Raw genomic sequence first — 22,428 nt, 5'->3', positions numbered from 1 at the left:
TCCACCTGTAAGGCAGGAGATGCCAGTTCAGATCCCTGGGTCAGGAAGATCCCCCGGAGGAGGAAGTGGCAACCCACTCCATGTTGTTGCCTGCAGAAACCCAAGGATAGAGGAGCCTGGTAGGCTACAGTTCATGGGGTCACAGAGTCGGACATGACTTAACACATATGCACATGCATGCCCTAGGGGTATGAGAGACTCAACCAACCCCTAAAATTGGGAACAGGGTGTTGTGGATTGCAGAGCTCGCACTCCTTCAGAAAGAGAGCCCCTCAACTCCATCTGTGTTGCCAGATTTCCAGTGATTTAGGAGATTCTGAGAATCTGGCTTTTTATATGAAAGCTTCCCATTTTTAAGGTTTTTTAAAAGTGCTTGAGACGCACTGTAGGCTGAGTGACGCCTGTCTGGCTCTCTTGCAGCATCCACCTTGAGTGTTCTTTACCCCGTCACCTGTCACCTGTCATCTCTTCTAACCTTCAGGCCCTGAACCTTACATCGGTGTTTCTCAGGGGGCCCCAGTCTGAGCCACACGGCACGAAGGGTTGCTGTCACTTTAGGTGGCCTCCTGTCATCAGTGAATCAGAAACAAAATGCAGAGTCTCGTCAAACACTTGAGGACCCTCTCCCAGGCAGAGAAGCATCATTCATCAGTTCTCAGGGATGTGCTGCTGATGGGAAGGGCCGGGGCCTTGGAGATGCTCCCTGTCGACTTGTCCATGTTGTAAACCCAGAGCAGCGGGTGCTGGGGGAATTCAGGATGCTTGTGACAACCAGCGGGGGTGGGGGAGCAGTCAGATGGTGAGTGGAAGAGAACGTTGACCTTGAGGTCAGAACATGGGCATTTGAGCCCCTACTGGCAGTCTGGCTCTGAGTCAATCATTAACCTGTGTTACTCTTCTTTAAAATGGGTATACTAATAGGGGCTTCCCTCATAGCTCAGTTGGTAAAGAATCCACCTACAAAGCAGGAGACCCTGGTTCAATTCCTGGGTCGGGAAGATCCACTGGAGAAGGGATAGGCTATACCCACTCCAGTGTTCTTGGATTTCCCTTGTGGCTCAGCTGGTAAAGAATCTGCCTGCAATGTGGGAGACCTGGTTTCAATCCCTGAGTTGGGAAGATCCTCTGGAGAAGGAAAAGGCTACCCACTCCAGTATTCTGGACTGGAGAATTCAATGGGCTGTATAGTCCATGGGGTCTCAAAGAATCGGACATGACTGAGTGACTTTCACTTTTCAGTAATAGTATACCTATTCGCCCGTGGCTCAGCAGGTAAAGAAACTGCTGCAATGCAGGAGACACGAGTTTGATCCCTAGGTTGGGAAGATCCCCCGGAGAAGGAAACCCACTCCATTATTCTTGCCTGAAAAATGTCATGGACAGAGGAGCCAGGTGGGCTACAGTCCAATGGGTCGAAAAAGCCAAACTTTTAATTTCCTGGGATGTAGAAAGAACCAAATTAAATCAGGAATATTGAACCGTTTTATCAGCTGTTAAGCTCCATAAAGATTCATGTGTTCATTTGGAGGCATTTGACGGAGTTTCTCCCAGTAGCTTGAGTATGACACACACAGGTGGCCTGAGTGCAGTGTGCTAGTGAATATTTACAACTGGCTCTTGACAGGGTGGGAAGGGGGAGCTGAAATCTGATTTGTATCATCTGCTAATTTCCGTGGTATAAATACTCCTACTGGAGCTGATTTTAAACTACCAACATGACACTCCAGCACATCACTGGGTATTACTGTGATTGAGTAAATTTGCTGCCAACTAAAGGCTAAGCCTAAAGGGTGTAGATAATTTGGAGAGAGGACTTGTCCCGTGCCTTTTTCAGTACGTTTCCATAAAGACTTGGATGAAGAGAGAAGGTCCCCCTCACTGTATTTATGAATGATGCTCAACTGGCAAGGGGAGGAAATATATTGGATGAGAGAATTGGGATCCTAAAGCTCTCGAGCTGCAATAACCGGTTAATTCTTACAAGAGGAATATCCTTGAGTCCAAAAAGGCAACTTTACAAGTATGGGATGGGGAGATCTATTTTGTCACAAAGTGGAAAGGGAGTCAAGTTTTTAATTGACAGGAAATTCAGTACGAGCCCAAAGTGGTGTGGGTATTTACCAGAGAGTGCTGCGTTGTGAACACTGAGGACTTCATTCAGTCCTCTGTGACTTAGAGATGATTTTCACATATGTCCTGTTGTTTCTATTTTCCTACTCACAATAATGCAGTGAGAGAGGGGAGATGATGCTGAACCCATCTTAGAGATGAAGAGACTGAGGCTAGAGAGCTTGGCCCTTTGTCCTCCTGTCAATAGGCGGTGGGTGGAATGAAGACTCAGACTCAGGTCTCCCGGCCCCCAGGTCCTGCCCGGTGTGGCGCTCATAAGCACATCGTTCTTTTTCTTTTCCTTTTTATTGGAGTAGAATTGATTTACAATATTGTGTTAATTTCTGCTGAACAGCAAAGTGATTCAGTTATACATATATACACATCCTTTTTTTTTTTTTTTTTTGGCCTCACCACATGGCTTGCTTACTTCTTGGACCAAGGATTGACCCCGGACCCACAGCAGTGAGAGCACAGAATCTTAACCACTAGACCAGCAGGGAACTCCCATGTTTTTCATATACTTTTCTATGATGATTTATCCCAGGATATTGAATGTAGTGCCCTGTGCTATTCAGTAGGACCTTGTTGTTTATATAAGCACACTGTTCTGAGCACGCTGTGTTCCGTGGCTTCAGGCAAACCAGAGGCTGTGAGGGGAGCGGCTGGGTGGGGCGTGGAGCCCAAGGAATAGTGAGGAGCGGTGTTGAGAGGATAAGTTTGCTAGACCTGCCATGACCAAGCGCCAGACTGGGCGGCTTTAACAATGGAAATGCATTCTCTCATAGTTCTGGAGGCTGGAAGCCCAAGACGTGGGCAGGGCTGGTTCCCTCCGAGGTCGGGCTCCAGACCTCTCTCTGTGGCTGGTAGGCCACTGCCTTCCGCCTGTGTCTCCTCACGTTGTCTTCTCTGTGTCTGCCTGTCTCTGTCGTAACCTCCCCAGTGTTATAACGCCAGCCATATTGGATTAGGGACACCTTAGTGACCCACCTCATTCTAACTTGGTCACCTTCTTGGAGACCCTATCTCTAAAGATGGCGTTCTGAGGTACTGGGGTTAGGTCTCCAGCAAAGGAATTGGATGGACGGAGGGGACGCCATTTACCCCTAACAGGGGACTTTGAGAGCCGCCTTCAGAAGGTGGTGGTGGTAGTGGTTTAGTTGCTCAGTCGTGTCTGACTCTTGTGACCCCATGGACTCTCCCGCCAGACTCCTCTGCCCATGGGATTCTCCAGGCAAGAATACTGGAGTAGGTAGCCATTCCCTTCTCCAGGGGATCCCTCCAACCCAGCGATGGAACTCACATCTCCTGCATGGCAGGCAGAGTCTTTACCAACCGAGCCATCAGGGAAGCCCCTTCAGAAGGTGAAGTCCTGTCTTATGAGGAGGGAGATAATGAGTGCTGGGTGGCCAGAACCTCCAGGAGGTGACGTGGGTCACACCCACCACAGGAGGAACCAGAGCCCCGAGGGACAGTTTGACTTGCTGCCCCCACGGACTCCCCTGGGCCTCCTGGCTGCCGGACACCAGCTCCGCACCTGGCTTTAGGTTTCCCTGAGTGGGAACACGCGGAGGTGGCGGAGGGCCTCCAGCGGTTCTTTTCCACAGACACGCAGGCAGTCAGTCTCCCTGGCTCAGGGGTACCCACAGCCCGTCCTCGGGCAGCTCTGCCGCTGCTCAGCCTTGGTGCCCCCGCTGTTTCTGCCAGAGTTTGGGTGCAGCTCCCAGAAACTCACAGATTTCACCATCACCCTGGGGCCTGGCTTGGCTGCTGGTGGCCCCCACCAGGCCACAGTCCCTCCGAGGAGGACGCTCTTGGGGGCATTTGCTGATCTTTTCCGCAAGCTCTGGAGTGGAGTGCACTGGCCCTCCGCTCTCCCGCCTTGCGTTGCGGCTTTGGCTGTCCGGGGGCAGGAGCTGCCATGCGCTTCCCCATCTCCACGCTGTCCACGCCTTCAGCCCCGTCCGTCCCCACTGAGTCCTCAAACTCAGAGTCCTGAGGGGCTGAGGCTGTGTCCAGTGTGTGAATCAATGGTACCTCGTACAAGATGTCACATAGTAGGGGCTCACTGGACACACGAAGGGGCCAGCAGTGGAGGGGCAGGGGTCAGGAGCTTGAGGGGAGGCCCTGTGTGTCCTTCATATGCCTCCATCAGCAGCTCCCAAACCTCAGCTTCCCTGGACCCGACAGGCAGCCTTATGGGTTCTTCTTGGGTTTCCTTCCAGTTGCTTCACTACTTGTGGTGGCTTCTCAATGTCTTCCTTTCCCTCCTTCCCTGCAGCCCCTCCCCAAACCACTTTCTACACGGGCTTCTCATGTAAGACCCACCCTGTGTACTAATGGTCATTCTCCAATCAAAGAAGCTTCCAGTGGTTTGGGTAGAACCCAGACTCCCCTGTGGCTCCCGGGCCACTGTGAATAACTGCCTGGCCAACTCCTCACGGCTACCCTCCTCGGGACTCCTGATGGCCCACAGCTGAGGGGCTCTGAGGGCTCCTGTTTTCAGCAGTCCCCTATCTGGGGGGTGGTCGGCAGCAGGACCCAGAGGTAAGGCAGCGGCTGAGCCCACAAGGTCCAGCAGGCTTAGCATCGGAAGCTAGTAGTAGCAGGCAATTCATTTTAAGAGTTCACTCTATGCCAGATATTGTGCTGGTCTGTCCACGTACACAGCCTCTTAATCCTCACGTCTACCGTGAGTTAGGCTAAGGGCTCCATGTCTTGCTGACGGGGAAAATGAGGCTCAGACTGGTCAAGTGACTTGTACTTATTTATGGTCATGCAGAGGCTGAGCCAGGCCTGAGCCCAAGACTGTCTGATTCTAGAGCCGTGGTTCTCAACCCTGGGCAGTTTCACCCTCCAGGAACAAAGGACAGTGTCTAGAGGTGGGGAGGGAGCGTACTGGTAGAATTTATTGGATAGAGGCCAGGGATGCTCCTAACATCATACAGTACACGATGGCCCCCACAGGAAACCACTGTGTGTTTGTTAGTCGCTCAGTCATGTCCAACTCTTTGCCACCCCATGGACTGCAGCTCACCAGGCTCCTCTGTCCATAGGATTCTCCAGACAAGAATACTGGAGTGAGTAACCATTCCCTTCTCCAAGGGATCTTCCCCACCCAGGTATCAAACCTGCATTGCCTTCATTGCAGATGGATTCTTTACCATCTGAGTCACCAGGGAAGCCCACGGTAAAGCATTATCCAGCCCCTAAATGTCCACAGTGCCAGAGGTGAGAAGCCCCGTTCCTGAGTCCAAGCTCGGAGCCATCGCACCGAGGAGCCTGCAGAGACCTCACCCAGGGCAGCGGGTTCAGGGCCTGGGGAGGACAGGACCCCAGAAGAGATGGAGCAGTGGGCAGGGAAATAAGGCCCTGTGGTCACAGCTCTGGCCCAGGACAGACTGGCTTGCCGTGGCCCAGGCAAGTGCCCAGATCTGGGAGAAGGGCATGGGTCAGGGCAGGCTGAGGGGCTACCTGGAGGGGATTCACTGTATAGATGAGGGGTGAGGGCACCTGCTGGCCTTGTTACACAGGTTTGCGGAAACCAGGAGTGATGCCCCAGTCAGGTCCAGGCCCTGAGACCACCCACTCTCACTCTGTCTCCCCCTGCCTGCCCCATGGTGGGCCTTCATGAGCAGCTGTTTCAGCCCCAGAGACCTCCAGAGTGTGCTGTGTGCACGGGATATGGGAGGGGCCCAGCCTGGCTTTGACCGTGACATCCTTGATCACGGGCAGGCCTCCCAGACCATCGTCTCTCAATCCCACATACTTTTGCCTGGTTCCCCAAGAAACCTCGGGCCCTCTGCACACAGATGGAGACTTCTGCCTTTTGCTCGGATCATTTCTCCTACCTTCTTAGACCAGATGAGACACTCTGAGTTCTCCACACCCATGGCACATGGCAGAGACCCCAATATCTCAGGTGTTAGGCGTTCAGTAGTGTCCGACTCTTATAACCCTATGGACTGTAGCCCACCAGGCTCCATGGAATTCTGCAGGCAAGAATACTGGAGTGGGTAGCCATTCCCTTCTCCAGGGGATCTTCCCAACCCATGGATCGAACCTGGGTCTCCTGCATTGCAGGCAGATTCTTTACTGTCTGAGCCACCAGGGCAGCCCCAATATCTCAAAGGTGTGAGTAATGAGAACCCACTCCAAATCTACTCAGGATTTCCAGCATGTCTCCAAACACTGGGCAATGTTACAATCTGTGCTTGGGGTTAGCAGGATTAATAGCAACAATATCAGCTCAAGCACTTTCATGAACTGGTCTAACTGACAGGTCTAACTGTCCTGTGGGGGCTGGGATTCCCAGTCTAGAGATGAGGAAAAGGAGGCGCTAAGAAGGCATGTGACCTGCCCAAAGCCACTGTGCTGTTCTAGGGTAGACAGGGTCTCCCAAGGTCAAGGTCCCTCCCTGGTTTCTCTCCTTCACCTCAACCTGCCTCTCTGATGCCCCCTCATGGAGAGCCTTCCTGCTGGGGACACACACACACACACACACACACACACACGCCCCTCCACCTTCCCCAAACACCTGTTTTTTAAAGAAGGAAATCAAGATCCCCAGAGACCTGCACATTTTAGCTGAATTACCCTCAATTATCTTTTAAAACGCACTCTCCAAAAATCTCAAGCAGAAATGTTTCAAACATTGGGAATATAAATTCCAGAAAACTTGCCATCAAGGTGTCTAAAATTCACGTCAATGTGTTGGAGGAAGTTGCGTTGATTCCTGTGTATGAATTACCTTTTAGCCAAAAACATGAATCCTAGTTAAACTCTGAACAAGCCCCTGGCTCCTTGCTCCTGTGGGTGGATCAGTGGGCCCTTCAGGGGCTTCTCCTGGCTGGACAGATGGACACACGTGTGCATCTGTGGAACTCCTGGAGGGGACCCACGCATATGGTCTACCATGTTGGGATGGCTCCCTGTCCTGCAGGAATCACCCCAGGTGCTTCTTTTGGGAACACGTAGTTACCTGCCCACAGGCCGTGGGCAGCTCCAGTGCCACCTTGTCCTGCCTTCCTGGTACCACACAGCCCTGAGTGTGCCAGACGGGGGACAGCAGCTCATATGCAGGGGGATGGCCGGGTTTAGGTGGGAGCACAGAGAACTCAGCTGCAGGAACCAAGGGAGCAATTGCCGGGGGGTGGGAGGATATGGCGGGATCTCTGGAAGCTCTTCAGAAGCTTCTCTTTTCTTGGGGGAGTGAGAAGCAAGGGCATCAGCTGGGAGGGAGGAGGATGTTGGAGGAGAAAGAAGATGTGGAAAACTCATACAGGGGACTGAGAGCAGGGAAGGACCTGATGGTTTAGGGAAGGAGCGGGGCAGTGGGCAAGATGAGGCCAGCTGAAGTCTGAGCTCCAGAAATGACAGTGGGACCAGGTCCGGGCAGTGGTGTGTCTTTTCCAGCCACATCAGGTCCTGGAGTGCAGGGGAGGAGTTGATAAAGCTGGTTTAACTCTTAAGTAAGAGAGCCAAGAGTATATGCAAGGGAAGTTAAAGTGGTAAAGTTTACGTTATGTATGTTTTGTTGTTGTTCAGTCGCTAAGTCATGTCAGACTCTGCAACCCCATGGACTGCAGCACGCCAGGCAGGTTTCCCTGTCCTTCACCATCTTCTGGAATTTGCTCAATCTCATGTCCACTGAGTTGGTGATGCTATCCAACCATCTCATCCTCTGTCACCCCCTTCTCCTCCTACCCTCAATCTTTCCCAGCATCAGGGTCTTTTCCAATGAGTTGGCCCTTTGCTTCAGATGGCCAGAGTACTGGAGCTTCAGCTTCAGCATCAGTCCTTCCAATGAATATTCAGGGTTGATTTCCTTTAGGATGGACTGGTTGGATCTCCTTGCTGTCCAAGGGACTCTCCAGAGTCTTCTCTAACACCACAGTTTGAAAGCATCAATTCTTGGGTGCTCAGCCTTCTTTATGGTCCAATTCTCACATCTGTACATGACCACTGGAAGAACCATAGCAGTATGTTTTACCATAACTAAAAAATAAGAAAGAGTAAGTGTAAGAGGGTGTGTTTGTGATGAGGGTGCAGGTCAGAGAAACGGACCAGCGGTTCCAGTGGCATCACAGGCTTTGGAGGTCAGGGAGCTGGACAGGGAGATGGTGGTCAGAGAGTGGGGTGCTTAAGGCTGAGATTGGAGGTGGGACTGGAATGACAAGGATGCAAGAGGTGAAGCTGGCATGAGTGACTGAGGGAGAGTGGAGGATCACTGGAGGAGAGGCGGCCGAGGAACCCAGAGCCCTGACGTGTGGGAGGGACTGTCCATGAGGACCTGGAAAAGCAGCAGGAAGAGGTCAGGGGTGACAGAGGGAATGGCTGTGAGCCAGGAGCTAAGATGCTCCAGAAAAGAAGGCGCCATGGAGGTAAGATGCAAAGCCAGGGGTCTGGAAGCAGCAACGAGGGGCAGGGAGGGTCCCTACCTGCCCTGGAGGCCAGTGGCAAGGGGGACTCTGCGAAAACCACTGCCCTGCACAGAGTTTCAGGGGGAGTGGTTACTCAGTGGCTTCTGCCACAAGAAGGCAAAACAGATGTTCACAGAAATGGCTGAGTGTATTGGACAGTTTGCTATGACAGACCACACAGAGAAGGACTTGGGTTGGGAGATGGCTGCAGAAGAGGGGTACACAGAGCCTTGTGGGGCCGAGGGTGCAGGAGTTGAGGGGAGTCTTGGCTTTTAAATGATGCTGGACACAGTGGGCACACAAAGGGCATTACAGCAGGAGGACAGCCCCCCCCCCCCGCCCAGGGGACACCAGAGCAGAGTGGCACCTTAGCATTAAGAGGAGAGGGGCCCTTTCAGACCCTGTGAGCAGGGCTCACCCTTCCCTCCTAAAGGAGTTACAGAGGTCTGGAGACCTGGCTCTGGGTGGCTCCCCTGGACATTTTATCTATATATTCCACTGCCTGCTACCACTTGGCTTAATTTCCCCAAAAATCCTTTAAGGAAGTACAGATGATTTTTTTTTGAGGAGGGTAATTAGTTTTCTTGATTCAGGTGGCATCTCTGGCCTCAGAATGCAGTGGTTTGCAGGACTGCCTCCAACCCCCTGGCCAGAGTCGTAGCAAAGCTTAGCTTCCTGAGGTGAGGGCTGGGGCACTAGCCACCAGCACCTTCTCCTGGTGTCAGCAGGGAGCACTCAGCGGAGCACTCAGCCATGGGACAAACAGGAGAGGAAATCAGAAGCACCAGATGGGGCCCCTGTCCGCCAAGAAAGAGGATGGCCGGGGTGCCAGCAGGGCAGAGTGCTGGCTGTAGCCCCTCGGGGGTGTGGGTGGGTCTCCCTAGGCTGTGCAGTGAGGTAAGCACCTACACCCCCACTCCCCAAGAAAGAGAGGGAGAAGCCCGCTTCTGCTTGGAGTTCTGACAATCCCCAGGTCTGGGATCCCTCTTGCTTTTGCCACTGAATCTACCCAGACAGACTGGTGCTGGAGGAAGATGAGTAGGGAGCAAGGATGGCTCTGTGGGACACCTACCTGCCGCTCCCCCACCCTGGCAGAGCTACACCCTGTGTTGTACCCCCAAGGCTGTGGGAGCCAGCTGGGGTAGTGATAGCACCCCTCGGGGTCCTAGAGAAACACCACCCCACAGACCCACCCATCCTCACAGAATGGGCCCAGGCCAGTGTGGCTTGCTTTTTGCTACAGAAAGTGGAAGTGTTAGTTGCTCGGCTGTGTCCGACTCTTTGCGACCCTACGGACCAAAGCCCCCCATCCCTTCCCCCCACAGGCTCCTCTGTCCATGGGATTTCCCAGGCAAGAATACTGGAGTGGGTGGCCATTCCCTTCTCCAGGGAATCTTCCCGACCCAGGGACCGAACCCTCATCTCCTGCATTGCAGGCAGATTCTTTACCCTTCTGAGCCAACTGGGGAAGCCCGACCTGATTAATGGTGGTCCTGAGGGGAGTGAGGGAACACGCTGTGAATCCCAGATGGGCCTTCCCTCTGAGCCCCAGAGGCCCGGCAACTCACTGTACCCTGAGGGACAGGGAAGTACAGTGACTTGCCCAAGGTCACACGATGGTTTTGGCACCCTATTTTTTTTTTTTTTTTTTTGCTTCTTTCTATCATATTTGTCTCTCTTGTGTGTGTTTGCAAAACTGACCCAGAAAGACAAAGTCCCATGGAGATGGACAGCCCCTTTGGCGAGCAGCAGAGCAGGTCCTGGGCCCAGAAACATCCTTGCAGGAGGAGGGAGGCTGCCCTGGCCTCAGAAGAGCTGGGGGGAGTAGCCAGGAGGAGGGGCAGGACTGTGCCTGCCATGCCCCTGGTCTGGTCTGCCAAGGTCCTGCCTGCTGGCTGGAGGAAGCCCCTCACCAAAGGTGGGGCTTAAGGGGCAGACTCCTCTTCGCCCAGCCCTGGGGCACTGGGCCAGGCCCTGAGGTCTAGCCAGGGTTTCCTGGGGACCTGGGGCTTGGGCTGGGCAGGTCGGCTGGATCAGAGCTGCCTCTGGGCCCCGCTGGCATGCCCTGGCGTTTAGTGACCAGCAGAGAAAGTGGGAGCCGGGTTTAGGGGTGGGCCAGAACACCGAAAATGAGGGGTCCTCAGCCTGATCCAGTGGTCTCACTTCATTCTCCCTCAGTCTCTCTCTCTCACACGTACACACACGCACAGTCTGTGGGGGTAATTTCATGGCGCTAAGGAGACCTTCATTGCTGGGGATACGGGGACGGGGGCGGCGGAACGCGGCCTCCCCCTCCAGCCTGGCTTCCTTTGTTCCTCCCTCCCGACCGGCTTCCCTCCTCTCCTGATCGGCTTCCCTCCTCTCCTAGCCTCCTTCTTTCCATTCTGCCCCTCCTCCCCGTCCTGCTCCCCACCCCCCACCCCCACCCCAGCCGTGTGCCCGCCGCGGAGATACCCCGCGGAAGGCGGGAGGGGGGAACTCTCCGGGCTCCCCGGCCCAGCCTCGGTGGCCATCCTCCCGGCGGGAAGGAGTTAAAATCTCTCGGCTGCATCCCGCCCCCCCCCCACCTCCGCCGCCTTTGAGTCCTGCAGCTAGGCCCTGGGCTGACCTTCACCGCGAGGGAGGCGGCAGTGCGCATGCCCGGGCCGGCTCCCGCCGCTGCCCGGTTCCCCCGGCGGGCGAGGGCGCGGGAGGGCGGCCGCGGGCCGGGCTGTGCCCACCCCCAGCGCCGGCCGCCCCCCGCTCGGGCGCCGTGGGGTGGGGGGGAGGCCGCCGAGCCCGTCCCGGCGGCCGCGGCGCATCTCTCCGCGCGCGCGGGGAGAGGCGCTTTGCCATTTGGTGCTGCTGGTGCTTCGGCGAGGGAAGGAGAGATGGGGGGACGGCAGGGGGGACTCCGGCTCCGGGCGGACACGCGCGCGGCCTGCCCGAAGCGCGGCCTGGGCCCATCGGCCGGGTCGAGCCGGGAGGGAGAGCGCCCTGCCCGCTGAAATCGGGGCCCTCCTGCCCACCCGGGGCAGGAAGCTGGAGCCGGCCGGGCCGCGTGGCTCTCGCTGAGCGCCCTTCTGGGGTGAGCCCTGAAGATCCTGGCCTTTGTGAGATGAGAGTCCTGGCCCCGGGACACCCACGCTGGCGCCTCTGCTTTCTGGTCTGAAGGCGCCCCCCACCCCACCCCCACACCCCGGCGGTGGGCACACCTGGGGTCGCCCCTGTAAAAGCAGTCTGCTGGTGAGGGCCTTGAGAGTGGGCAGAATCGTGATCGAGTTCTGCCTGTGTGTGCAAATTCATGTGACTCCTTGTTCCTCTGGAGTTTGCAATTGGTGCTTGTGCCCCGGGGGACACGTATGCACTATATATCTGCTGTCTCTGTGTGGGTAAGGATATCTTCCAGAGAGGGGGCTGCAGGGCGAGGCCCTGGGCCTGGGGTGGCCCAGGAATGTGTTGTCTGTGGACTTGAGTGACCCTCCCCTCAGTACCACCAGATCCCTTCCTTGGCCTGACCACCTCCTTCAGTCTCACCCACCACCAAGACCAGCCCCTCAAAAATGCCAAGTGTGCCTACTGTGCCCATCCACCTCCTGTGCTGTCTTCTTTCCCCCAAAGGCCTCCCCAAGAGTTGAGAGCTCTGACCTTTATACAAAGCTAGAGGTGTCTGCCCTTGTCCCTGTCCCCCAGAACCTCCAAGGTGTCACATGTCCCCGCTAGAAGTACCCACCAGGAGGTGGGGTGCCCTTGGTGACTCACACCTTCAGGTAAGAAGCAGAGGGTGAGCTCTGTTCACAGGCCCACTGAGCTCTGGGTGGTTGCAAGTGTTAGCAGGCATTAGTCAGGTCTAGTCCCTGTGTGCAGGCACGGGAGGGACAATGGGCCTGAAGACCAGCCCCAGATTTCATAGGGCTGCAGCCTATTTGGAAAACCCTACATAACACACATGAAACTCAGGGCACATGAGACATTAGTCAGCAAAGTGCCACTTCCTGGCCAGGGTAGATGGTAATGGGCATTCATAGAACAGAAAGATCTGTGCATGGAAGTGGAACCAAGGAAAGCTTCCTGGAGGAGGTGGGGCTCCAGACGGGCTTTAAGGTATGAATGTGATTGGGACAGGTTGAGAAGCATTTTCAGGGATTCCAGGCAAAAGAACAGTGGGAGCAGAGGCTTGGAGATAGGAATGAGCAAGGGGTTTTGGAAGTTAGTAGGGATACTGGAGAGATTACCTCCCCAGGTTACCAGCAGCCACCTTCGTGGCCAGTGGCAAAGACCCACCCGTTCCCACCCACCAGGACCCAGTATCTGTGAGTGTGGGTCTGGGGGAAGCCTGGGTAGAGGTGTGGTAGGAAGGGGCTCTCTAGGTCCCCGGTAAGGTAGAGGAGGAGCTGCCTGGACCACATGCGTTCTCTAGCCTTTCAGGGGATCGGCTGCGGGCACTGAAATGGACAGTGACAGCCAGAAGCACGAAGGGGCCAAGGAAATCAGGCTGCAGGCAAAAAAAGACTCCCTAGGCAGAGCCGCTCCCTGGGTTCTTGTCCCGACCTCTGAAGGGTTGAGGGTCAGGACCCCTCTGAGTGTCACGATGGGTCTTCAGGATCTAACCTCGAATAAAAATTTCCGGCAAATTCCCCAGGGCCCTGCCCTGCCCTTACCTGAGTACGGACAGTGCAGCCCCGGGAGGCATAAACTTGACCCCTTCTGGTCCCAAAGCCCCTGGGGCGCTTCCTCCCGGAGGCGGGGAGAGGGGTGTGGCCTCTGGGGCGTGGGCGGGGCCAGGGCTCCCAGCTTGGGGACTCGCAGGGTTTGCCTCTCCTGTTTCCTGTCCCTCCTTCACCTCAGCTCCCTCCATACCATCCCTTCTGGGGCTCCCTTACGGCCCCACCCCACCCCTGCTTTCTTTGGGGTCCAGAAGCTGGCCCTACCCTACCTAGCGCCCCAGCCCCTGCAGGTCCCCCGCCCCCACCCCATCCCAAAGCCGTCAGGTCGCGCTGGCCTCCCCCTCCTCACCCATCCGTCCACCCCCGTTTCTTGCCTGCCCCCACCGCTTCCTTTCCCGTTCTCACGAGCCTGGCCCACCTCCCTCTCTCCGAAATTTCCCCTACTGCCCCGACTTTGTCACGAAGAGACAAAGACTCACATAGCCCGAAATAGACACTCGGAGCGGGGAGACACAGACCGTGTCCAGCCACACACACGCACCCGCGCTCGCGCGCGCGCACCGGAGGCTCCGGTGGAGGGAGGCACACAGAGAGGCATTTATCTGTGCACGCACGTAAACATCCACACCCACGGCCGCTGGCCGTGCCCACACCAGGGTGCAGACACACTCAGCGGTGAGACAAGGGCGCACACATCTGTGGACTGCAGGGCACACCGCCTCCGGGGCACACCCACCACGGCCGCCCGGTGCCGGAGAAAGGCCTCTTCCCGGCTCGACTCCGGCCCCCCCCCACCCCTACCCCCTCCACCCACCCCGGATTCCTTCCCAGCGAAATGTTTCCCTACTTGGCCTGCCAGGTCTCTGGGGAAAAGGGCCTCAGAAATGCGGCAGGAGCCACTTGGGGGCAAAGTTGGAACGGCCTATTCCCGGCCTGTTCCCTGCCGGCGAATTCCCTAAGCGAGAAACTATTTGCGGCGAAAGAGGGCTGGTGGCCGGCGAGCCCCCCGGCCGCCTCCCCTCGCGTTCCCTCCCCGCGCCGCCGCCGCCGCCTCCCCGCGGCCCTCGGGCGGCCTCGGGCAGGCGGCGCCGCTGCCCAGCGGCCCGGAGCCGCGCTGGCCTGCGAGCCTCGCCGCTTATCTGCGCTGTTTGGGCCCGGCGAGGCTTGGGAAAGGCAGGCTTCTCCGTCCCCGCCGAGTCAACAGGCGGACCCCGGGCCGCCGGACTATTTCTGTCTTATCAGTGCAGGAATGCGGCAGCCGCGGCGGCGGGCGGGCGGCGGCGGCGGCGGCGGCGTGGGCCGTGGGCCGTCAGGGCAGCCCTGAAGGGGCCCCCTCCCCACTCCGCTCGAGTAGAAGTGTGAGAGAGCCCAGCAGGACTCAGAGGGGAGAGTTGGAGGAAAAAAAAAAAAGGCAGAAAAGGGAAAGAAAGAGCAAGAGAGAGAGAGAGAGAGAGTGAGAGGCGCCGCTGAGCCCACCCCGATGGCCGCGGACGAAGTTGCCGGAGGGGCGCGCAAAGCCACGAAAAGCAAACTTTTTGAGTTTCTGGTCCATGGGGTGGTGAGTGGGGGAAAAGTTAGCGGGGGAGGGCGAGCGAGCTGGCTCGGGCTGAATGGAGGGAAGGTCGGGAGGGGCCGGGAGGGGGCTCCCGCTCCCCCCACACCCCACCCCACCCCTCTAGCGGGAGCGCCGCGGCCCAGCGGGCCGGGCCCCAGCCCCGTGCCGGCGCGCCCCGGGGACGCCCGAACACGTCGTCAGGCGGCTTGGCCGGGGATGGGTGCCCCGGGGCGGGGAAGGCAGGCGTTTGCATGGGTTCCTGTCAGGGGCTTGGGGGTGGAACTTGGGGACGGTCTCCCCCAAAGTGGGTGGGTGGGTCCCCTGGGGGACAATCCGATGGGTTGTCTTCCCTTCTTTTCCTGGTGGGGCCCAGGTGCTACCCCTGCCCCGGGCGTGGGGGCTGGGGGGACTTGGCATCACTGGGCTGGGCTGCTTGTTCATCCGTTGGGACAGTGTCTTGGGAGCAAGGAGCAGGTGACCCTGGCGGCCCTGTGAGCAGGAAGCTCTGGAGCTGAACCACCTTTGCATCCAGGGCCAGAGGGCTCTGGGGCTCTGCCCCTGGCCTCTGCCAGTCAGGGCCAGAGAGAAGCCCTCTCTAGGGGCAGACCCCAGGTTAAGGGATCTGAGGATCCCTTGGCAGCCTCCACCACCGGAAGATGATGTCCTTAACGCCTCAAAGGTGTGAAGGAAGAGCTGGAGTCAGGGACGTGAGGCCTGGAGACCAAAGGGGCAGGTTTAGAAGGCCCACGGGGAGCCTGAGTGAGCCCAGGGGGCCTGAGGGGGTGGGGATGGGTTGGAAGGGCTGTGGCATGGGAGAGGCAGGGGCTCTGGGACTTGGGACGGCCACTGGTGCTGAAGCCGGGCATAAAGGAAGCAGTCAGGTTTACTATGGCCAAATTTGGTTGTGACCCCAAGGAAGGCACGTTCTCAATAAGAGAGGCCAAAGCCCCTAGAATGTTGGCCCTTCGGGCAGGTCACCCATCCCTGGTGGCCAGTACAGCCTTCTAGGGGCTCTAGAGGCCTCTCTCTTGGGGCCTCCTTAGCAGATCAGTGAGTACCACCAGCCTCGTTAAATGGGAGAGCAGCTGATGAGGAAAGGGGCTTCCCCGAAGCAGCCTGTCCTCCAGGCCCAGGGGTCTCTGGGCTAACTTCCAAGGGGTGCCCATGTTGGTCAGCCTCGTGACCAGCCCTGATCTTGCTGCCTGGGGTGTCCCTTTAAAAAGGTCCATCTAGGAGTGAGAGAGGCTATACGTGTGGGTTTTTTGTTTTTGTTTTTAATTTGGTCAACTCAGTGCTTCAGTTCTTGGGTGGCCGTGAGCCCCACTCCCAGTGCCCTGTCTGTGTTGGCAGGGAATGGTGGGCCTGGGCTCCATTCTGGGCCACCACCCTGGAGGTGTGAGTGACAGGGTCAGGTGGGGTGGGGGAGGCAGACACATGGACAGGCAGGTCTCACTGCCGAGGCGGCGAGGCGGCGACGGGCAGAGACAGCTGGCTGGTTGGGGGTTAGGGTTAGACACAGCGCAGGGCAGGAGGGACCGGGGGAAGGGCAGACAGTGATAGGAGATTCACCAGGCTCAGGGGCAGGGCGCCTCCCTGTTCTGGGGAACAGCTGCACCCCTGGGGTGAAGTGGGTGGTGCTCAGACGGTATAACAGGGGCACAGGGTCTGCAACTGTGGCTCCCTGATCTCCTTCCTGCTTTCCTGCTCCCAGTCCACATCCTGTCCACCCTCTGCTTGACAGCCCCTTGGGCCCTCCCCAGCCCCTCTTCTGGAACAGGGACAAGTGAGGTTTTACGAGTCTGTGGAACACTTCACTTGATGCACTGGGTTGTCATCTATATCCCGGCTGAGCACCCGGGTAGTGACAAGGGGACACACCTGCCTCACCTGCCTCCCCGTGGCCCCCTGGGAACCCAGACTTCTGACCTCACTGGGGTAGGGTGGGGAGTAGTTGTGGTCTGTAGGATGGGGCCATCTCTGGTGATTCAGGCAAACAGGAAGGGAGAGATGGATATAAGAGAAAATGTCCATCCTTTTGACCTACCCAAGCCCTCTGGACCACCCATCACCAGTTAAGCCTCATCACACACACACACACACACACACACACACACAGACCACAGACACACACACACACACACACACACACACACACACACACACACACACACACACACACACACACACACACACACACACACACACACACACACACACACACACACACACACACACACACACACACACACACACACACACACACACACACCACTAGGGGAGAATCCTGATGAGATCTGATGAGATCTGACCTCAGCCACTCAAGCTGCTTCTAGCCCTACCTCCCAGCCTTCACCTTGAGAGTAAATTATGCGGGTGGGCTAAATCAGCCAAGCCCCTGACGGTAGAGGCTGGGAATCAGAGCAAGGGGGCGGGGATTGAGACCGAGGGGTCAAAAGCAGGGGCCCAGAGAGGAAAGTGGGTTGAAGGCAGGGAAGGCAGGACCGCCCTGGAAATGGACTGGGAAGCAGGCAAAAGGGAAGGCAGGCGGCAGAAGTCCGGAGCAAGAGAGCCCAGCCCTGAACTAAACGAAAGCAGCAGAGAGAGCACAAACCCCGGGCCCCTCAGGAAAGGGCCTTGCACGACCTTGGCCAGGTTGCCTTTCTCCTTGAGTCGCGGTTGCCTCATCTGTCAAGTGGGGATAGAAGGCCCCTTCAGTCCGTCTTGCAGAGGAGAGTGTGGATAGGAGCATCCTTTGAAAAGGTTGAAAGGCGCCATTAATATTCATCTTCGCTGCACCTTCCTCAAATCCGAGGCTGGCGATGCCCTGTGCAGTTAGTTGCCTGGCTTCAGTTAGCTTCCTGCAGCGAGACGCAAAGCCACCCCCCCCCCGCCCCCTCCGCCCCCTCCGCCCCCTCCGCCCCCTCCGCCCCCTCCGCCCCCTCCGCCCCCTCCGCCAAAGCCGCGCGGTTCCGGCGCCCCCGCCCCTCCCCACCCCTCCCAGCCCCATCGGCATCGCGCCGTCGGCAGCAGGGTCACGGGCCGGGGGGCTCGGGGTTGGGGGGGAGACGCAGCTCCGCGCGCCTGGAGCCCGGAGCCCTGGTTCTGACCGCCGGGCGCCTGTGTCTGCTTCACGCCCCCCCACCCCCCTCCCCAGCGCCCCGGGATGCCGTCTGGAGCCCGGATGCCCCACCAGGGGGCGCCCATGGGCCCCCCGGGCTCCCCGTACATGGGCAGCCCCGCCGTGCGACCCGGCCTGGCCCCCGCGGGCATGGAGCCCGCCCGCAAGCGAGCAGCGCCCCCGCCCGGCCAGAGCCAGGCCCAGAGCCAGGGCCAGCCGGTGCCCACCGCCCCCGCGCGGAGCCGCAGGTAAGCGGGGGTTGGGGGGGGGTGCCCAGCGCGGAGGGGGCGGACGCCGGACCCGCAGGGGCGGAGTGGGAAGCCCGGGAGGAGAGGGGTCAGCAGGCAGCAGGCGTCCCGGGTGGGATGCCTTCCCAGGAGGTGGGCTGAGGGGGCACTGGCCCGGTTCCTTTGTGTGCCCACACCGTGGAGACAGGCGGTGACCGTCGCGCCCTTCGCCTTGCCACCTGCTCTGTCCCTCTCTGCACCCCAGTTCCCTGGTTCTCCGGGGATGGAGGCAGGGCTGTGGCACCAGGGCTCAGGGCCGAGCTTTAGACTGTGTTTCTTAGCTCGGTTGTCCAGTGCGCCTTCCTCAGAAGCCCCCCTGGCTTGACTCCTCGAAAGCCCCACTCCAGATCTTCTTAATCTGAATCCCTGGCCAGTGGCGGGAGAGCCTGGGATTTGCCCCGTGGGTGGGCAGTCTCTGCCCCTTGGCGCTCTCTGGTGATTCTTAGGCACTCAAATGTTGAGGAGTTGACATGGTCTGTCCTCTGGACCTGGTCTGCCCCCAAGCCACCAAGGGCCAGCCTGTTCCCTTGTCTGAGCCAGCCGGTGGCACCCCCAAAAGCCCCTGCAGGTGCCTGGCAAGGGAGATACCCCTCTGGGTTTCACTGTTTAGCCAAATACACATGCTTCCTTTTGCACACCAGATGGAGTCCTATAAAAGGTGCAATATGGATTTTACCTCATTATTAAATATTTTTTTTACATGTCAAGGAAAATTCACCATTTGTAGGAAGCCCATGAGGAATTCTTTGCAAAGTGAGTCATTCTTTTGTAGAGTCCCTGATTTATCTTGTACAACTGGAGAGTTTCACAGAGATAGTTTCTTCAAAACAAACCAGACCTTTAGTGAAACCTGCTTGTCTAGCCTTGAATAGATTTTTGGCCAGGGACGGGGGCAGTGGTTGAGACCACCACACGGGGGCAGTATGCAGCCATTCCCCTAGGCTGGGTTCTAATTTCTGCTCGCCAGGGGTTTTCTGGGGTTGCTTCTGGGAGTCAGAAGCGGCTCGTGGATCCAGCAGAGTCCAAGTCCCAGCTGCTACCCCAGGTCCAGCCCACCAGCCACACCCCAGAGGGGAACATCCGTACCCACTCTCTCTGGATACCTGTGGGCGTGTCCCTCGGCCCTGCTGGCAGGTGGTCCAAGGGCATGAGCACCCCCTGCCCATCAGGGTCCCCTTGCTAGCCCAGGGTGGCTGGGGTGCTGGTCCTCACCAGCTTCACACCATCACTTCCTGCTCCTGGGATGGGGCATGGGGGTCGGCTCCCTTCCCCACCAGCTCACCCACCTTGGACCGTGTGCCCCTTCTCAGTGGAGGAAAAAAAAGTCCTCATAATGCATCCCCCCACTCTGTCCTTGCCGCTGCCCAGCTTTCACCAAACATTTCTGCGGTGCCCCTGCTCCCAGCCCCTTCTAAGTCTAATTTCTCTGGCCCTGGGGATGTGGCGGGGCAGAAAAGGGGCTCCCAGGCTAGAGAAAGGACGGAGTCACCTCTGCTCCCCGTGAGAGGACAGAGGCACACACGGCCGGCGTAGCCCCTCGGGCGGGCAGATGAGCGGGCTGTGGGAACCCCAGCCAGGCGGGCTGAGATGTCGGGATAATTTAGCAGGTGGCCTCGTTACTCCCAGATCTGTCGCCATGGTAACCTGGTTTTTTCTTTAAAAAATGTACAGTGCCAAGAGGAGGAAGATGGCTGACAAAATCCTCCCTCAAAGGGTGAGTGCCTTTCACAGCAGCCCCCGGCCCACCCCACCCCCCACCCTTTGCTGCTCCGCCCTCCTCTCCCCCCACTCCCCCCCACCCTGGGCCTCCTCCCCTCCCCCCCTCAGGAGCAGTGCTTCAACATCACAGTCACTTTCACTTTTTTGTTTAAAAAGCTAATTAAGAAATGAGGTTCCTGGGGGGCCAGAAGGAGAAGGGGTGGGCAGAGGGGAGAAGCAGAACCAGAGAGGGTAGGATCCTGGATCTGGGGTGGGGGGCAGTAGATTGAATTCCATCGGTCTGAAGAAACATAAAGGCAGGGGACAAAGAGGGGCTGAGAGCTCACGGACCGCAGGCTGGCAGAGGAGCGAAAGGAACAGAAGCTGGCCCGAAGGCCCCGCAGCAGCATAAGAGGACCCAGGCCCAGCTGGGTCGGGATGACGGCTGAGACCCCAGCTGAGCAGAGCATCTGGGTGAGGTGTCACTGTAGGCCCAAGCTGTGACATCTCCTGTCTCAGGGACCCCAGGGTCCCCTGACCACTTCACAGACGCCCCAGGGAACCCAGAGGCTGTGTGACAGGGGAAAGGATGGGATGAGCAGGTGAAACCCTAAGCACTTGCTGGCCTCCACGGTTGCTCCAGCCTCCCCTAGTGATGGAACGCATGGATCACCCTAGTGGGAGCAGCAGTTTTCATCCCTGTAACGTCCAGGCCCTCATGGCTGGATTCAGAGGTCTCATCCGCGCTCTCCAAGTTCCCTGCCCGGAATGTGGCCAGCTCCCCACCCACCACACTCCTTGTGTCCTGGGGCCACGTGACACCCGCACGTTCCAACCTGCAAGACTGGCTGAGCCCCTGGTTCCCTGCCTCGCTTCCTCCCCGCTTCCAGATCCGGGAGCTGGTCCCAGAGTCCCAGGCTTACATGGACCTCCTGGCGTTTGAGAGGAAACTGGATCAGACCATCATGAGGAAGCGGGTGGACATCCAGGAGGCTCTGAAGCGGCCCATGAAGGTGCCTTGGCTTGGGGGCAGGGCAAGGGCGCCAATTCCTAGTCCCGGGGCTGGCCCCCCCGGACTGGCTCTGTATGACACTCTTTATCTCTACAGCAAAAGCGTAAGCTGCGTCTTTATATCTCCAATACTTTTAACCCTGCGAAGCCCGATGCTGAGGATTCTGACGGCAGCATCGCCTCCTGGGAGCTGCGGGTGGAGGGGAAGCTCCTGGATGACGTACGTCCTGGCCCAGGTCTCTCCAGGTGTCCTGGGGTGGGTATGGGGCTGAGCTGAGGCCGGTACTGGACGTGTGAACTGAGGGCTGGGCAGGTCAGCCCTGGCTGCGGGAGGGTGGTCTAGAGGGATGTGCCCAGGCCTGCTTCTGACTGTACGGCCCTACCCGGCCAGCCCCCACCCGCTCCCAACTCACTCTGACCCCATGGGCCCTGTTCCGCCCCCACGGTCCATGCCTCTCCCACAGCCCAGCAAGCAGAAGCGGAAGTTCTCTTCCTTCTTCAAGAGCTTGGTCATTGAGCTGGACAAAGACCTCTATGGCCCTGACAACCACCTTGTGGAGGTAAGACCCTGACCCCTCTTGCCCTTGAACCGGCCACAGACCAGAGTCCTGGAAGAACCTAGAAGGCAGTTCTGTTAGTGGCACAGACTTGGGTCAGGGACCCCCTCCCCAGCCCCCCAGTCCTGCATCCAGAGCTCCAAGGCCCCAACCAGCTCAGATGGGCCTGTGAGGTGACTCAGCTCTTACCCCTGGACAGTGGCACCGGACACCCACCACCCAGGAGACGGACGGGTTCCAGGTGAAGAGGCCGGGGGACCTGAGTGTGCGTTGCACACTGCTCCTCATGCTGGACTACCAGGTGCGTGCCCCCATCCCCCGCATTCCACCTCCTGTACCCTTCTAGCTGGGGTGGGCCTTGGCCTGCAAGCTGTGCGTCCTGAGAGACCCCGTTGTCCCCTCCACCCTGCCTGCTCCAGAAGCTTGTTTCCAAGGAGCCCAGGCCCCACAGCCCCCGAGTCCCTAGCCCCTCCTGCTCTCTGTCTCATTCTCTCACGGCCTCCTTGGCCCAGCCTCCCCAGTTCAAACTGGATCCCCGCCTGGCCCGGCTGCTGGGCTTGCACACACAGAGCCGCTCGGCCATCGTCCAGGCCCTGTGGCAGTACGTGAAGACCAACAGGCTGCAGGACTCCCACGACAAGGAGTACATCAACGGCGACAAGTATTTCCAGCAGGTACCCTCTCCCCCGAGCCAGGGGCCAGGGGGAGGGGAAGGGCCTCTGCTAGGGAACACCACCCTCCCTCCCTGACTCTGTCGGAAATGATCTCAGAGCCAGAGACCAGGGTTCCCATCCGGGCTCTGCCACGACACCGCCCTGTGCTACAGCCCGCCTGTCTCAGCCGCCCCCACCCTGCCCCAGGTGAGGAAGATCGGGAACCCCAGAAAGCCAGTGGCTCTGGGGAACATGTTCTTGATACCTGGAGTTAGGGCCCCCAGGTTCTAGTCCTGGGCCCAGACGCTGGGTCTGTCACTTAGCTGTTTGGAGCCTTGTTCCTCACCTTCACCACGCCTGTCCCATCTCACC

General features: G+C 58.2%; 1 protein-coding gene and 1 long non-coding RNA gene across 8 annotated transcripts in view; one reads left to right on the top strand and one right to left on the bottom strand.

Annotated features, from left to right (window-relative positions):
* The window catches only part of SMARCD3 (SWI/SNF related BAF chromatin remodeling complex subunit D3), a 33,074-nt gene that overhangs the window by 8,870 nt on the left and 1,776 nt on the right, over positions 1-22,428 (top strand). Inside the window, exons 1-8 of one of the 7 annotated variants that reach the window (XM_081533470.1) lie at positions 14,517-14,735; positions 17,887-18,098; positions 19,809-19,851; positions 20,726-20,848; positions 20,944-21,066; positions 21,311-21,406; positions 21,603-21,704; positions 21,916-22,077. In XM_081533470.1, the coding sequence (XP_081389596.1) occupies positions 14,658-14,735; positions 17,887-18,098; positions 19,809-19,851; positions 20,726-20,848; positions 20,944-21,066; positions 21,311-21,406; positions 21,603-21,704; positions 21,916-22,077 (939 nt within the window). In that variant the 5' untranslated portion in view covers positions 14,517-14,657. Of the gene's footprint in view, positions 1-14,516; positions 14,736-14,876; positions 15,412-17,886; positions 18,099-19,808; positions 19,852-20,725; positions 20,849-20,943; positions 21,103-21,310; positions 21,407-21,602; positions 21,705-21,915; positions 22,078-22,428 lie in introns of those variants that run through there. The other 6 variants (XM_081533469.1, XM_081533476.1, XM_081533475.1 and 3 more) reach the window with 6 other exon arrangements.
* On the bottom strand, positions 6,691-13,239 carry LOC145523352 (uncharacterized). Its single transcript, XR_014066499.1, has 2 exons — positions 13,172-13,239; positions 6,691-8,106 (listed from the first exon to the last, which is right to left on the bottom strand). It is a non-coding gene; the product is annotated as an uncharacterized LOC145523352 (long non-coding RNA).

This window comes from Giraffa tippelskirchi, chromosome 10 (genome assembly GCF_054371585.1).
Source record: "Giraffa tippelskirchi isolate mGirTip1 chromosome 10, T2T-mGirTip1v1.2.pri, whole genome shotgun sequence".
In the NCBI taxonomy this organism is placed as follows: Eukaryota; Metazoa; Chordata; class Mammalia; order Artiodactyla; family Giraffidae; genus Giraffa; species Giraffa tippelskirchi.
The sequence above is the reverse complement of the archived record's forward strand: the minus strand, read 5'-3'. Positions and strand labels throughout refer to the sequence as shown.